This window comes from Bombus huntii, chromosome 1 (assembly GCF_024542735.1).
Source record: "Bombus huntii isolate Logan2020A chromosome 1, iyBomHunt1.1, whole genome shotgun sequence".
NCBI classification, from domain to species: domain Eukaryota; kingdom Metazoa; phylum Arthropoda; class Insecta; order Hymenoptera; family Apidae; genus Bombus; species Bombus huntii.
The window spans coordinates 5268218-5286607 of NC_066238.1; the positions used below are offsets into that span (position 1 = coordinate 5268218).

The following is an 18390-nucleotide window of genomic DNA, read 5'->3' on the forward strand; positions in this document are numbered from 1 at the left end:
GTGAAGTTCATAAATGTTTTTATTATTCATCGTTGAAATATGTGTGTATATAAGTGCATTTAGAAATCTAAACTAATTGAGCAAAAATAAAGTAAGTTTTCATTTACATATTTCCGATCTCAAATTTCTGTAGTGCTTATAATTACAGTACAAATTACAATTGGGAATTATCGATAATACTTGGGTATTTTAAAGTCAAAATATAAATTAGTAATTAACTTACTATTTTTCTTAATAGTATATTTATTCGAGTATATATAATATACTACATATAAATTTTTACGTATATGAGGAATATTTTATATTAAAAACTTATTTAAGAATCATGAAAATAAAGCCTATTTAGAAAAGTATATCTTTTGTTTTACGTTTTGTATGTAATCTGTAAATTATATGCTATTTATACTACCAAAAACGATATAGTAAATAACAAAAATTTGTTATTTATTAATATTTTTACTATTTACGGGTTCGTTAATTGGGATTGATCTTCAGTAAAATTTATTATTAATTATATTTCTACAGTTAATTAAGAAATGTTTTATATATATATAATAAATTCTTCTGTTTCCAATAGACAATGTTTCGTACAATTAAGTAATGACCACTATTCGTTTAAATTTTAAACATATTATGTATTTTTAAATGTTTCTTCATTTTATGACAATTAGAACCATATTTTCTGTCGTAATAGTATCTTTATTAATTGCTATCGATAATCTTTGCTTACAAAATATACAGATTAACACAACTTTCAAGCGACAAGGTAATAATATTCCAGATAAAATATTTGTAATGTGTAATAGCCATTAGTAGAAGTTTTAATACGTTTACGATGGCGAAAGGGAACATCGATATCTGGTTAATTTTACTTTCTTCCTCTTATTCCTGCTTTTTTTTATTAATATACTATGCCAGAATAATTTGTGCAATAAAAATCCATTTTTTCTTTTATTTTCTTTAAAAGAAATCAGAACCTCGTTACAATCATGCATACATTAAACAAACTAGTATATCAACTCGATCAAGATTCCTTTATTCGAAAGTGATGAAACTGATCGATCTATGTTTATATTCTTAATCATACTTTTTCTTTAGGAAGTCTACGTTATTTTTCAAATACTCTCTGGCAGTGATAAAACAGACTAAACTTTTCATACGAAAAGTTTGCTTTATCCCAGTTGGTTCTTGAGAGCCATTTTTATTAATCATTAGTGTTCAACTATATTATTTAAATGGAGGAGCAACTCATTAATAGTAACGAAAAATTGACGTAACTTTGGAATTCTTTTTACCATGTGCTTTGAAATTTGTGATTGCAAAATGATATATAGCAATGTTTAATTATGGAGACAACGCTGAATGGACTTATCACGGACATAACGATGAAAAGTTACGCCATCGTGAACGTTTTATCATTATTCCGTAAACGTTATTGTGATATTTCTAGTTTTAAGCTTATCGATAAAACTTTCTCGATTACGTGTACTAATCGGCAATACGATAGTGTATTTCGTGTCGTTACAAAATTTTCTTTGCATTAAGCCGTTTTTCTTAAATTCCTGTGTAACATATAGCGCCTCGTTAATTCGTATCTGATAGTGAATTCCATGGCTAAAAAATCGGCCACGGATTATATGAATGCGCGATTAAATAACTTTAACAGAGTCTCGTAATCCATAAAATCAGAATACAATATTGTCGAATCAATTTTAACTTCAACTAAAATATGTGTGAAATATCGAGTGGGAATTAGAAATACAGAAGACAATCGTAATTAAACATGAAATTTGTATGAAATTTTTTTAAATCATTCTCGGTAGCAACTTCTCTTTTTTTTTTATCAGACACGGATTAAAAACTGTCCACCTTTAGTAACTTCAATTAAAATTCGTCCTAACAATTTTGTCATGACATCCCAATTGGTCATTAAACACGGCTACTTATATATAATAAGGATAGTAACAATAATAATCATCTTTTTACGGTCGTCGAACGTCCTCTACGACTAACAAAAAAATTATCATTGCGCGTTGAACTCATCCTACCCCTGTTTTTTTATCACCTTTTTGTATCCTTCCTTTACGTATCCTAATATTTACAATAAAAAGTACTCAGCGTGTACCGTGGTGTTCTGTGGAATAAGCCAAAGATGTAAATACACGCAATATATTTTCGATTCGTTCATCTAGCTTTAATAAGCGACAAAAAGAAAAGTTTTGATATTTAAAAGAGACAAATCGTGTGATGATATCAGCATTCGACGGCAGAGACGATCTCATAGAGCACCATTATAAAAATTCTTACAGCTAAGTGTGTGCGTTGAATGACTTAATATTAAACTGGATATCAATATGCAACAAGAAATCTGTTCTCCTTTATTAATTATAATTGTTCTGTGCAAATAAAGTATGATAGACTCCCACCGTATAAATCATATACATAATTTTATAATTCTTATTATCTTGAGTGAGATTTGTAATTTCGATGAATTTATGATAAATTGAAGCAGTTAAAAATTATTGAGAAACGTGGTTTAGTCAATTATGAAATGAAAAAAAAAAAAAAATCAATTTTAAATGTACGATGCATTTACGTTTAAATTATTGCAAAATCAGGATAACTATCTTTGGTTTTATTTTCAATTTTAATAATATTTCTAATTAATATATGAATGATATTTTCCTTGTTGCATCTTACCCAGATTCGTTTCACATTAAGTACTACCATGGGAGCAATATTTTAGGGAGAAATACAATGTCTTGAGACATTGATCATACTGATTAATGAAGCGTCAGATAAGGAGGAAACTAACTTTGCATTTCGAAATGATAAGAAACTATAACTTTAGCAATGACAATATCCTTACTGTTCTGTCGCGTTCTATACGCGAAACGAAATGAATTCGCCAAGAACAGAGGAGAATCCAAATCTTTGTTTCTCCCAAAAATATTTCCATCGCCCTTTTCCCCTTTCATCTATTACAAATTACTTCACGTTCGAAAATAACTGCTTGCTCGCCTAGAAACGTATTCATATTTATCCATCATCGAAACTATTCGTTTTTGCTAACTCCTCCTAAGATTTATGTTTATATATGTAAAGGAAGCGGACATTTTAGAAATTAAGGCAAACGTCTCTCACTGTAGAAGGAAATCTCAGCGAAAATGGGATGTCGTTCGATAATAAACGAATGTTCAGTAGCGGCGTATCTAGCGTCGTTTCAATCGCTCTTTCCCCTTTTTTTTTCTTTTTTCTTTTTTCTCTTACTCTTTTTTTACTTCATTCTGCTGTATATACTAATGGCAATGAAAAAATAGTTATCTACGTATCGCTTGTTTGATAGATATGTTTCCTTCGAAATTCATTGCTCGTTGCAAAAAAGAAGAAACGTACGCTCTACCCTTTGTTGATCCTTAATTAATAAGACAGAACGCCGATCGTATAAATCATAAGACAAAATCGATATCTTACATAATTAAATGGTTCGTTATCACACACGTATTAATTTCCCTTAATTCTCTATTAAATTGCGAAATTTGACATTAATGAGGACGTTGCTGTTGAATTTTTTGTTAAGGTGTTGTGACAGAGCATTGACGTAACTTGTTCAGCGTTCGTTTCCTTAATCGAGGACCAAAAAAGATATGGTTCCGAAACCACGACCATTGTCCGTGAACGAAAGGAAAAGATTTGCAGGCGCGAATTTGTTGCTCGAGAATTACTCGAAATGAATGCTACCTCGTCTATCCACGTTCTATGTTTTCTTACTTATAGTAACTTACGTTAGTTACGTAGTGTTATCGTTTAATCTTACGTCATTATGTTCACGATTATTAGCGACACGATTGAGAACGAGATCGACTGTAATAATTTAATGACATTTTCACGTAAACAAATGCTGATTAATTAAGCTGTTCCATTCACTTCCATTCTCAATGAAAGATGACGTAACGCTATTTAAACGTTCATTAACGCTGTTAAGCGTGAGTTTGTCTTTCTTCCTTGTTGCAGGAATTCACAACACCGTACGCATCGTTATCGTTAGCCATCAATGAGAAAATCGGTAAAAATTTCGAACGATAGATTTTTCGCAATGTTCGTGTGCCTGGATTCATTCTGTACGCCCAGAAAATGGTAGTTATCGATCGGCATTACACGAATAAAATATTAAACAATTATTGTTAAAGGAGACCATATACTATGGATATGATATTTATTCGTTTGAATCGTACGGAGAGTTGAACGCGAATCATAATGGTGTAAGTCAATCCACTGTTTTACTATTATATAATAACAAATTTATAATTCTTCAAGTGGTGAAATTGTATTGCAAGAGAGATGAAAGTTATAATTTCGTTAATTCGGAAACTAAAGAAACGATACTGTTAAGAGATGCTTGCTATTAAATGTAGATTTCCGAAATCTTGATTTACGCCATTATGAATCTCATGACCGCCACATATAGATTACTTTTATAATTGAAATTTATTGAATACATTGGATTTTAAGCTGTTTAGAACTGTTATAATTAGACTGCGGATATTTATACAAATGCATACCTATATAGAGGGTGTGTAAAAAAACAGGATTTAAACAGAAATCTGTTTGTCCAGTAAAGGTTTCTAAAATTTAACGCTAATATATGATCTTTTTTACATATATGTATATATAAAGTACTTTTTGGTATTATCTATCTGAAATTATTATGTATAACTTCTTAATTTTGTATCGTAATAGTATTATTCCATTGAATTGATCGACATCGGAAGATTATTATTCGTAATGCGTATTCTAATATTAAATCGCACTAAAATTTGTAAAAATTTTATGAATCTAATATTTCTTAGTTATTTATTAGGAAACGATCGTCTACGATAGTCTGGGCGTGTATAGAGAATCGAATCCTCGAATGTGAATTATCATTTATAATTATACGCATGAAATAGAAAATGTAATATGATTCTAACAGCCTTTCTGGGATCGATACGATCGTTTTTTTCTCGAGAAATTATCCCTAAATTCGACAATTATATTTTTAATCGCTCTTCGAGAGTCTCGTTCACTCCACCATTTCTTTAACAAACGAACGAGCAGCCTTAACGCCTATGGACTAAGCCTAAACATCGATTTATGTTTCGTAATATGAAGCACATAATTTATTAATATTCGTTTTCCGGTATGTTTCAGCATTCGCGGCCTCATTGTTCGGCTACGACACGTTCAATTTATGATCGAATTTCCTTCGAATCGTCTTTCGACGATCGATGAAAACCACGAATTTCTCTATAGTTATTTCATGGAACGGAATAATATATTACCGTGTTCCACGATCTCGTATAACGGGTGTCAAGCAGATGAACCGCGTTACATTCGTTTCTATCATGCCACGATTATTATGATACGACATTCATATTGTTGCGCGATGAAAACTCTTGAAAACACTCGTGAAACCGTTCTTGGTGAACCGCGAGGAGAATTTCGCTGGAGAACGATGCTCGAAATCATAGAAACGTGCGCCGCGAGAATCAACGAAACGGTGTCCGAATGAAACACCTAACAATCCTGATATGATTTAAGTACAGTACATAATTATCCGTACACAAATGTCCGCGAAATGAATTACTAATTTAAAAGACACGTGTATACGTAATACGTATGTATATGTATGTATATCGCGAACCTTTGCTCTCGTTTTGTTCCTTAAACTCTCTCATGGTATTTGTCGACCATAAAAATATTTTATGAAATATATCGCCGCTCGTAAAATTCACTAGATTATTAGAACGTTCGCAAAGTATCTCGAGCGAGGTCGGCTCAGTAATCATTTTCTTTTTTCGTTATTTTAAACTATTCAAATATTTACGAGACCGTAGATCTTTTCATTTTCGTTCTCGTTACTCGTTTTCTCGCCTTAATTATCGTTTTTCTTGTTCGAAACGTATCTCATCGAACGCAAACAGTATTGACAAGATATTGTAGCGATAATTTAGCAGGAACTCGATATCCGAAAGTAACTGTCGTTCTCCGTTCACGCGGTATACATATGTACGGCTATATAGTTTTGTGTGGCCTTAGAGGAGCAGATGGATGTTTAAAGAAACTATGCAAATTAATTCTAGGTATGATATCGTTATTATCTACATAATGGTTGAATGAAATAATTTCTAGTTCGTTCGCAAGTTAATCCTTGTTTCGAGAATTAATCGCTTAATTAGATATGACATTTTCATCAGTTAAGAAGTTCTTTTTTCGAGATATCGACTCTCGTCACGCTGTTTCGTGCATACAAATACATATTCCTCTTCGTTTACCCAAATTCTTCCAAATCTTTTTACAGCTACTACTTAATAGTCGAAGATATGTGCAAATACATCATGCGGTGATAGATACTTATAGTGTGAAAGTTTATTCACTTAAACGTATTACTGGCAAGTGGACGGGCACCAGGTCCCGACTAAAAATATTTTCCGAGTATCTGCAGGGTGTCTGTTGACTGTAACAAGGCCGCTCCAAGCTACTTACTTGGCTCGCTTGATCGTTTCCAAATCGCTAAATTCTAAACATCACGCGTCATCAAATGCATGAAACTTATTTACTGCTCTTTTCCTTCGCGTCTCGATCTTCTTTTACCCTCTTGTTGTCCCTTTCTCTTCGTCCCATCCTTTCATTTCGTGAAGTGATCAGTTGCAATGAAGTAATCAAGTGCTATAATTAATCTAAATTTTTATACAAAAAACTTTACGATACATGATTTCTTTATTTTTTTGTCCGTGGCACGTCGACCGATCGATCTATATTTTATTCAAATGTTTTTTTCTCTAATAACGTTTAAACGGTTAACGTACTTGAGAGTCAGACTTGTATCTTGGCGATTTGAACACAATGAAGTCTCGAACGAAATTGCTTTTTTGGTCTCTTGTGATAAACGATGTTCCGAACAATCGAAAACTTTCAGTGATCGTTAGCCGTGAAGCAGCCTTTGGATGTTCCTGGTGACAATTCGATCAGCCATATACACAAATCTTCTCCGATCATTCCTTTGTCGAAGATTCTTCGAAGATTTCTACACGAACAAATAAGCTAGACTCCTCGACGACGAATGTATTCTGCTGTGTTCGTTCGAGGGAAGACTAGTTTCGTCATTGGTATAGTCTTCAACGAGTATAACCAAAAGGCAGATCCTCTTGAGATTTGCGCGTACGAGTCGATTTCGTCATGTTGAAACTCTACTCTTACCCTTATCAAACGACAAGTGGTGCAAAGACTCAGCTGAAACGTAATTCGCGTGCATCGGGTCTGTTTTCGCAATTCTCGACGCTTTTGCGAGCCAACGAACGATCACGGGATTAACTATACTTGAAATACATTACACGATTACTCTAGTCAAAACATTCGTACACAGGATCGTTCGAAACAAGTGTGCTGCTGCTATGAAACGATAGTAAAGTCCGCACGTGCTTAAGGAAATAAGATCCTACAGTGAACCGAGAGAGTTTTGGACGACGATGAAAGGAAGGCAGCCGGTAATTAGGTCCCTTTTTGCTTTATCTTTTGCATCATTTTATGCGAATTGAATGCCACTCGTTCTGTAACTTCTCCATTCAAACTCTCCGATTCGTCCAATCGATTTACGAAGAAAATGTTCACGGTTAGAAGGGATCGTTAGCCCAATTGATCACCTTCATCGTCATCACGTTATGCCCCTTTCAAGTAGTAGTCAAGATTTCAGCGTCTTCGGTTAATATCTTCCTTGCCGGTGTCGTCGACTTTTCTTCGATTCACATGTCGATTTTCTGCTGCATGATCTTTTATTCGTGTTCGGAACAATTGGACCCGAGTCCACGAAGCAACAACAACGGTCAATCAATCGTAAAGAATGTACTATGTGTTTGTAGGCGATTCTATCGCGTGTGCTTATCAAACGAAAGCAACGTAATCGTTCATGATATTCATGATGTTTCGCTCGATCGCCTTAGGGATACCGCTTGCACCAAGCTAAAGGCAAGACGTGCAACCTTCGTAGAAAGAAACAGCTCTTGGTACGTGCACACTAGTCGAAAATTGATTTTATCTAAAAAGTCAAGCTGACCGTACGCCAGTTTCCTTTTTTCTCGCCTTTTTCGATTTTTCTGCTTTTTCTTTTTTATTCTTGCTTAAACCAGACTATGTTCTCGAGAGTCGTAACGATGCGTGTAGAGAATGGATGAGCTAGTTCCTGGCGACGTCGATGACGATGGCGTGTTCGAGCACGATGGTGACGATGAATGGGCCTTCTTCGAGGCCGACAATACCTAGGTATTGTGTCCCTGTTTGCGGATTTTATTCTCCAGGGCGGAGGTTGGTCGGCCGACGAGATCTTCCAATTCATCAGGCGTCAGCACTGTGAAGTCTCTGTTTGTAAAAAAATATTCAGCAATGTTACTACTGCGTTTTATTCACTTATTATAAAGTCTTTTCTATTCGTTTCTCATAAATTTCAAACTTTCTCATTTAATCCTTATTCGAATATCAAGGGTTAATTTCGAAACTGGAATTGGCTTCGAAAGTTAGTAACTCTGCGGGAAAGTTTCGTCGTTTACATCTGATTTCTATTATTTTCATCTCAGGCACAGAGACGATGAATGCAGATGGCAATTATCAATTTGTTACTAAAAGTTTAACGATAAATACGCTATTAGATAATGATACTACTTTGTACGAATACCAGAAGGTAATGTTATCGCGTGTGCGTCGCGATAGAAAATTTCTAAATCGGTTTTGAAAAGAATGACTTGATCTGATCTTTTTTGATTCTCAATTACTTCGATCGTTACAGTATCTTCTGGATAAAAAATATTTAAAGAATGAAGATGACGTAATTTGAATAAAAAAATAAAAGATTCTTATGCGAATGAAGTTACTGAATCACTAGAAAAATGGAATACGATCTCATACAATGATAGTCATCGTATCACAAGTTAGCGAATAAGTTTTAAAACGAGTAAGCAAATAGGAACATAAGAAACAATAGAATTTTTCGACAGATCTAATATTAATAATTTTCTTTGATTTATTGCAAGATTTCCCTAATTTAAAAAAAAAAAGAACTATCTCTTTACGATTTCAAACCGATTACATTACGTTTGACGCGACAACAATGTTAAAATATACCAAATGAATCAAATATTTACATTAAATTTTATAAATTTTAATTTTACATATACATCAAATTTTATTGAATGAAATATTCAAATTTTCCCACATTTATTCATAAATTAAGTAACAGAGGAAAATTGTATCGATGTTTTCTCTCAATCAACAAAACAATAAAAATTTCACGAGCGATTAAACAAGTCGTCTATGATGCTCGTGTCGTCGTTTGTATTATTTCAGTCGCAAAACATAATCCGCACTGCGTCCGGACTCACCTGTGTTGAGCCAAAAGCATGTCTATGCTGGTAACACTTCTTTGATGTGTTCCATCCTTCTGACCAGCCTTTTGTTTCTTGATGCACAAAGCTCTGAGGGGCGCGAGGAACACGCCAATCACCAGCAAACTGCATCCAACGACGATAAGGGCGGTGGAGTTTTGTGCAGCTTCTGCACCAGGTGCAAGTTGCACCAGACCGACCACCAATACCACTGCGCCCAACAGCAATGATCCAACTACCACGTGTAAAGAATTGACCTTCGAAAACATTGAAAAAGCCTGAATCAATAATCAGCTTCATAGTTTATACTTTACGTAGTTTATCAGATTATTCTACGAGTAGTATGAGTATATTAAAAAAATGACACTGTGAAACAAGAATCTTTCTTTTTAAAGGTGAGATTGATAGTAACTAATAAATAATTAAATAAATAACTGATACATATAGAGATTGAGAAATTAATACGAATAATAGAATAATTATACGAGTTAATATTTGATGGAATTTAAATTGATTGAAATTATGTAATTGGAATGAAATGAATCAAAATAATTAAATTAATAAAGTGGAACATCGTCGTAGAAATTGGATCTGTACGTTCTTTAATAAAATTTGTATTGTTTATAAAAATTTATGTTCTATACATATTATCATAATTCTTTTAGTTTAATGAAAATCAAGTAACCATTTTCAATATTTTTAGAATTCTAGTTACTTCGAACACTAAATTCTTTTCCTTAATTATATTACGATACTGTTATCTTGCGAAATAATAATTTTTCTCCGTCTAGACGTTCTGTAATTTCTTCGATTTATTTTCACTTTCAGTGCTGCTTTGATATCTGTTTTCATCGTGATCTAAGCAAAATGTTATCGACTTTAAATTTCAAGTTTAGACGTAATCTTCAAAATTTTTCAAAGAATAAAATTCTATACCTTCCATTTATAAAAGAATTTTTTCCACATTTCGTACGGTTCTTTGAAAGCGTACTTGTTCTTTTGTTCTTTGTTGCTTGTTCTTTTCCTACAATGTTTCATTGTTTAAAAGATAGTTTATTTAATGTTGTGTCAGCTGCCGTTAGCAAGTTACTTTGCTAAATGCGAGCTTTAACTTTGAAGGTTCCTCTTTGTGAGGAATTTTCCTTTATATGTAGAGTTACGCGAAAGCAAACATTGTTCCCAGTACGCTGCGCAGGAGTGGATCGACTTAATTAGAAATAGAATTCTTGAAATATCCTGCAACTGAGAAGTTAAACGAAGAAGAAACACCAGAACTTGGACGCGCGACGTCATGTTTAAAAAAACCTATTATTAATTAAATTGTGATGGAATAATTAAACGGATAGCTATAGTATCGTATTAATTTTTAGCATTCTCTTTATGAAAATCATAACAAACAGAGAAAAGCGTTAAAATGGCATAGAATAATCTATTAAGCATGCGAGCGCATTTACGCTATGTTTGAGCGATGAAAAAAAAAAATGGTTTGAAATAAGAGATAAACGAAAGAGCTTTGAGCACTTTTTTTTATATATTTTGTATATATTTTTTATAGATTATAGGGACAACGAAAAGGAAATGCTTTCCGGTTTTTTCTTTTCTTTTTAATTATATGCTAATCATTCTGCTCTCAAAATATCCGTATGAAATTTGTAAATATTACCTGAAAACATTTCAATGATGATTTACAACAGTTGTAATTATTGGAAAGTTCGTTAATAAATTCGCAGACAATTTAGATGGTTCGTTTAAGGCGTTTTCGTTTCATATTCAAGGATTTCTGAGATTACTTTCAAATTTTCAAGGCGGACGAACATCCAAGGGAAGCAATTTCTAGCATTGAAATAGTGAAAATTCGAGCTTCGCATTTCCTCTCTCACTATCCATAGATAATATCGAGTTTCAAGGCTGAACCTTGAAGGTTTTAATGAATTTCTCAAATTGCATCATTTTGCTAACTAGCAGATTTCAACTTAGGTTACCGTCATACGACGTTAACCAGCGAAACACCAAAAACTGTATAATTTTCCTCATATGGTGGGTAAAATTCAACTATTTATTCAAATCTATCATTTTTTCAAATAAAAATCTGTTAATTTCATTTATTCTCAACTTATTCCGTTATTCATGAAAATCTAACTGATTTTATTTTCCTTCGTCAACGCAGTCCTGGTCTTTTCTCTCAAAAAATAATTTTTAAAACCAAATTTAATAAATTCACAGCTCGTATACATTTATATTCGATCTTAACTGAAACTTCGCCTTTGATCCTACTACAGCTGATCTTGCTTTTGATGTTGGATTTGTTTGGAAAATTGAAACAGGAAATAGCGTATACTAAAAACGTTTCTTTCATATTTTTCTCAATGTTTTCCCAACAGGAAAGCAGCTTATGCCTGAAATAAAAGTTAAGAGTCCCCCGTTGAGACGTTTCCTTCTAATAGTAATCATAGTAATAAAATAATATAGCCTATGATACATTCAAACTCGGAGAAATGAATAGACTAATCATAATCTTTCAAGTAGAAAATGTATACAGTTGCATTCATCACGAAATTGTATATTCCAATGTCAGAAAAATTATAACAATCTATATAGGAGTATTATCTATTAGTCTGAAGGATTCAAACAAAATTACGACAAAATCACATTTGCAATGTTTTAGAATGTTATAATTCGTAGCAGTTCGAAATTAAGTTTCTTTCCAACCTTCCAATCATCTAAACTTAATATTTTCACTTTCGCTTCATTCCATTCACACGATGTACGCGAAAAAGAATCTCAAGACAGGAAACGTATAATTATTATCGTAAAAGTCCATTAATCATTTCACAACAACAACAAATTCCTTCGTCCAGAATAACGAAAATAACAAACACTGTGTCTACACGTCATAGGATCCACATCGTAAAGCATCGTGTCGACGATAACAACTCCATATCTCATCGCCCTATTATTATCCCGAAAGTTGTATTAACGACGACGACGACGAAGAAGAAGATGGTCGTTTAGATGTAAAAAAGGAACAGCTAAATTTAGCGTCGATTATCGGGGAAGGATGTTCATAAAAATTACCTGCGGAGGAGGTGCGCGGTGAGAGGCGGGAAAATAAATTCCAAACAGGACTCTATGTGCTTTATCGCGTAGTTACGGGCCGCTTCAACAGAACGCCCACGAGTTTTCAATGACGTCATTTTCCGCACGCCGCGCCGCGTTCAGGAAATATTCAATTTCTGTCCTGGTAATTCGCTATGCTACAACGGAGAAACGTGGCGCTTCCATTTTTCCATGGAAAAATTATGCAAAGGAAAAATCGTGATTAATTTGCAGCCGTTCGCATCCCCCCGTCGACCAGAGACTTTCGTCGTTCCCTAATCGAATTATCGTCCTCTGGCTGTTGCTAGAAAATCAACACCGTTTGACTGAATGAGAATTTTCACGGAGATTCTACATTTCCACGGAGCTACTTTTTCTCTTTGTTCTGCGTCCCGTAAAGTTTCATAATGAAATTCAGATGGAAAGAACTCGTGTTTGTAGGACGAAGTTTCAGCTATCCCGTGAAATATAGGGAAAACGGTGTTCCCGAGGAAACAGCCAGAGAATTTGTTGATCGATATTTTATAAAATGAGATTACTTGCAATTAAGGCCTAATTTAAGGGATTCAGAGGGATTCAAGCTCTCTCTAAACGTGGTCGTTCTACGAACCCTGCAGGTGTAAAAATTTTTTAATCGGAATTGTAGTTTGACAGCGTGCTTGTATCGCGGTTCAGAAAAAAGTTTTTCTGTGTTTTTTCTGTGTTTTACAGATACGACGATATTTGTTTGACAAATAAAATTTTGCGCCATTTAAATGTAAACGTTAAAAAATTGTAGGAAGAAAACTTTCACAATATAAATTCCAAAATAGATCAAAGTTAGCGAAATGTCAAGTGTTACGAATCATAAAATTTCCGATTGTTTAAATCAATGAATAATTATCGTAGAATTTACACGAAACTATCAGGTTGTCCGAAAAGTTTCTTTCGTTTTATGAGAAAATAATAGACGCACAACGTTTTTTATTTTATATTATTTTGCCGAATTACGTACGATTCATTTTGTTCTGTTGAGATAAACTCCGCGACATTTTATAGATTTTGTTTCACGTTTGTATGAAGGTGCACTGTCGTAAAAGACACTTTTCCGACAACCTAATAAATTCAATAAGATACGAACAAGAAGAAGGAGAAAACAGAGGCAAAAGTTAAACGATATTTTCTCTAAGGTATGCACGTTATTATTACTCAATTTAAATAAACCTGTATTAGAGAGGAAATTTGAGAATAAAATAAGGGTCATAAGGCTGAAATAAAAATTTCATCTATATACATGGCTAATCCATAGATTGCGTTTGCACTAACTCCTTATTTCAACCTTCACCTTTCGGAGTCTGGTAGAAAATAGCGGATGTTGTGAGCGTATATTATATTATGTTAGATTCTTCTTGCTTTCTTTCTACAAGTAATATCGATCGTTGTTTTTATCATTATTGAGTAATAGGTATCGAATGTTTCAGGCTTCAAAGTCGAAGGCAACACTTTCTCACTATTTTCCAAGGATATGTCAGTGAATCGTAGTTCTCTAATTGACATATTAAATTCCAACTTCCTTATACAATGTAATTAAACACGTTGCACAACAAAATGTATGCAAAAAATGATATATATCGTGCAATATAATACGTACATAATTTGATACTAATTGGAATCTCTGTATTTGAAGTTTAAATTGCTTGGATCTTTGGATTCAAGTAATATTTTTTAAATACATTCGCTAAATGCGTCGAGTTAAATGAATGCAGTTGAAATGCATTTGGAATGTTCTAAAGAGAAGCAATGTAAAGAGGTACTCGAAAAAATATCTGTATGAATTTGATGTATACCCTCTGTCTGCGTAAACTAACCGATTCTGTCTATCGTAGAAAACTATACAAAAATTTCTATTTTTTTTCATTAATTAAATAAATATCCCAACTAGTAATTATTCTAATTTTATATGATAATTTACTCAATTTGTTAAAAAGATATTTTCCTTCGTTAATACTTATCCCATATATTAAATAATCTACATATCAAACAAATTAATCGTTTATCCTTTTCATTTCGTCTTTCCTTAATATATCTCGAATTATCAAAAGTTCAAGTTCCTCAAGCTCAACACCAAAAACGCTAATTTCACATCCTGACGTTTCGTGTTTGCAGGCAGTTTGTCTTAATTTCACACTGTACTAGATTTATTTCTAAATACAGGAAAAATTCTACTACGCGTCTCGCATTCTTGCATTTCTCAATTTTTATTGACGATTCCTCTCTCGACCCAGATTCTCACGAGCAATAAAAAATGTTAATCCCACCGAATACGTGGATTCCTCTGAACGGCCGAAAGTTTCGCATTCACAGGTAATTTGCCTTTGAAATCTCAAGTAGAAATCATTTGAAATTCATAAGCGAAGCTCGTAGCCTCCTTTCTTCTTTCTTTTCTCCGTGTCGGAGGATTTTCTTCTCGTACGCGTGCCGCCGCTCGGTTCACGCGTTTACACGAGGATCACGTCCGCCGCGTTTTTAACCGGACTTGCCCCGGAAATTCTATTTATAAAGAGCGACGATGGAATCTGATAAAGAATACGGCACAATTTTCCCTGACATCGGTTTTTTCCGAACGTAGAGTACACCGCGTTTCGCAGCTATGAAATTATTCCGAAGTTGTTCAGTTTCGTGCGCCGCAACTGAATTTAAATGAAGAATTTTAAATTAATGTAAATTATTTGGAAATGATGTGCGATGTTTCGTTACATTTACTTTTAATCAGATTGTGCGACTGATTGCTTCTAATCAAAAGTTTTAGAACTGCTTTTATCATTGCGGTTGCATTTATACATTTGAAATAATCATTTGCGGAGAGGATGAGAGTTATAGAAATGCTTGCACTCATCTTAATTATCAATATGATCGATATTTGTTGCAGGAAAAATATAATGGAATCTTCTTGACAAAGGTTTATGCTATATTATATAGTAAAATTTTGATTATACATATGGAAGAAACTTTAAAAACTTTTTAAATATTACAATTATTTAATTTTGCAAATATTTTGTACAGCTATTATTGAATTAATAATTGAGAATATATTAATGTCCCTGTGTGCTACTTGTTAGCAATGATTTTCAGATCGAATTATTTATTCATATTAACATTCAAACGGTATCTTCAGATAATAAGTGACTCCCATAATTTGGATTAGTTCACTTAATTTTATTTTACAACTTCCCTTGCTTAAACTGTGAATTATGAAGTAATTTCCAAAAAGTATATTTGTACTATTCGTTCGATGAAATATACGAACACAACATTTGAGAATCAAAACGTTTAACAGAAACACCCACGTGTTAAATTACACGAATCATTCGATTCTCGTGTGTTACACACGGTCTGCCTAAAAATAATCGAATTTCTTAGGATTAGAAAAAACCAATGGCGACAACAATAATGAAACTTTTGTCACGTAGAAATACATCCTTTATTATCATCAAGTTAAATTTTTATGGCGATTAATGTCATTTAAAGCTTAGAGTTATAACAGAATTAGCTGAAGAATTAGCTAAAGAGTTATAGCAATCAACGTCAGGGTAGGGTTCGCTGACGCGTCGAAAAATCTGCTTCTGTTACGTGATAATGCGGCTGTAATTGCTTTTCTTGAAAACAAGCAAATTAAGATATCATACCACCCATTTTGTTCATCAGATGCAGCGATGCAACTACTTTTTCTTCTCACGGCTTCAAATAACAACGAAGAGGAGCCGTTACGATACTCAAAGCGATAGCACGAAAAGACGCGCAACGTCTCGGTAGTAGTTGAATAAAATAAAAGATTTTCGTCGAAAGGATTTCTCTGCTTTCTTATTTTTAAGAAGTTCCGTTATTTTTGGGATAGACCGTGTGTATACATATATTTTTCGCAACATGTTATTCGTTGATAAAAGTCATACTACTCGTGTATAATCTTCGTTTGACGTATTTATTCATTTAAAATAAACCGAAGCACGTTCATTTGCTTTTACCGCTAATATATCTATATACATAAGGCACTTAACTTTTCTCAAAAAAGTAAAAGAGGAAATGATATTACGTCAGTACGTAACATCTCAGAGCGACGACGTTGAAAAAGTACAGAACATTTGGATAGGGAGATAAAACGTTGCGTCAGCAACAGTAGGAGTATTAGAGATCGTTTCTTGAACACGTTCGGCCATCGTAAGAGCACTTGACTAGATTGAAAAGTTTTTGCCGACAGTGGTAGAATGCGAGTGTTGGAAAATCAAGTTTGACAGAGAAGCGAATAATTTAAGTTAATTAACAATAATATTTTAAACGTTCCGAGGAAAATCGTGTACAACGCCTCCGCGATCTCAGAACTCATTAATTTTGTGCTTTGTCTTTCTTCGTAATCTTATATTTGATCAGAAACGACCTTTGACCGCATCCTTCATTTTTCTACGAATTTTAGAAATTTCACTGTTTTTTTTTTTTTTTATAAAAATTACGCGAATAATTATCATAGAAGATTTTTATGAATACGTTGTTTGCGTTATACGCAACGTTTGGAAAATTATATTCCAACACTTGTAATGAGATATAATTAATCATTGCATCGATAGAATTCGAAAACAGTCCGCAAATGTATATAAAAATTACAAGATATTTATTGGAAACGTACATCTCGAGGATATTGAACGTTATGAGATTAGGCTTATGATATTATACCAATATTACGTAAGTATTATTGATCGTTCATAAAAATGTTCATTGTACACTTAATTATTCGCATTTTGATAGTCTCATTTTAAAATACATTTTTTTATACAATAGCTAGCAAATAACATTAAAATCAGAAAATTAACGAAGAATTACGTTCTTTTCCTATTGTCTTCAAATATAACTAGCGATAACAATGGGTGCGTTAAAATATATCATGGGCTGGTTTATTAATAATGGATAATTAACTGCGTAGATGGTTTTGTGACTTCTACGAAATGCACGTGAAATTAGTAATTATAATAGACGTATCTCGTTACAATATTAATGGAATCTTGAAATGTTTTCCATAATATACATAACAAGTATATTTATAAAAGGTTTGTGGAAGTGTTCAATTACCTTCGTGAGTCACTACGTACTACTTATGTATATGCGTGTTTTCATCAATACCAAGAACGCTACGTAGTTCGTTTAAAATTCGTCGTAATTCGAAACCGTACCGTAGTTCGTCGTAAATCGATTAAAAAATTATAAATAACCTGAATTGGAACAAGCGATGCGTGCGAGGCATTTTGTGGAAATTCATCGCGTCTTTCATCGATATCAATTTCACGTACGTAAATTGTATTTACACTTGAAAATAGCCAAGAGCGAAGCAAAGGAAGAAGACAATGATTGTATTTATACGAAGAACTATGTACATACATATGTACTAAGATAAGACTTCTTCGAGTTAATTAAGATTGTAATTGAGGTCTGTTGATTTATCGGTTGGTACGATGTTCTTCGAAATTTTGCTTGTGATCTTTACTACGTAGCAAACACCATTTGCGGTTGTCCATCGATTGAGTTTTAACTATGAAACTTTCTAATTTCTATATTTAACTAACGTGATCGATATCTTTTGTTTTCAGAGACTTTGTTTCCGCCTTTTTTTAGCGAACTGTCACAAAAATTACCTTTTCCTCTTTATGTACTAAGTTTCATATGCAATAACTTCGTAAATATCTCTTGTTTTCAAAAAGTCACTGACTTTTTAGTTTTTCGCTAATCACGTGTAAAATTATCTCCTTAAACTTTGCGTCGAACTGTTTCGAGTAGCAAGTACCTTTTGTTTTCAGAGAATCACTGACAGTAGCTTTGCATTCGTTTTCGCTAATTAGTCATTTTTCTGAAGAAAATT

General features: G+C 33.2%; 1 protein-coding gene across 1 annotated transcript in view; it reads right to left on the minus strand.

Annotated features, from left to right (window-relative positions):
* Positions 1–614: 614 nt before the first annotated feature.
* LOC126871328 (uncharacterized) overlaps positions 615–18390 on the minus strand; it is a 32651-nt gene continuing 14875 nt past the window's right edge. The window contains exons 3-4 of the mRNA XM_050629999.1: positions 9411–9670; positions 615–8394 (exon numbers count right to left, since the gene is read on the minus strand). Of these exons, the coding sequence (XP_050485956.1) occupies positions 8295–8394; positions 9411–9670 (360 nt within the window). The 3' untranslated portion in view covers positions 615–8294. The remainder of the gene's footprint in view (positions 8395–9410; positions 9671–18390) is intronic.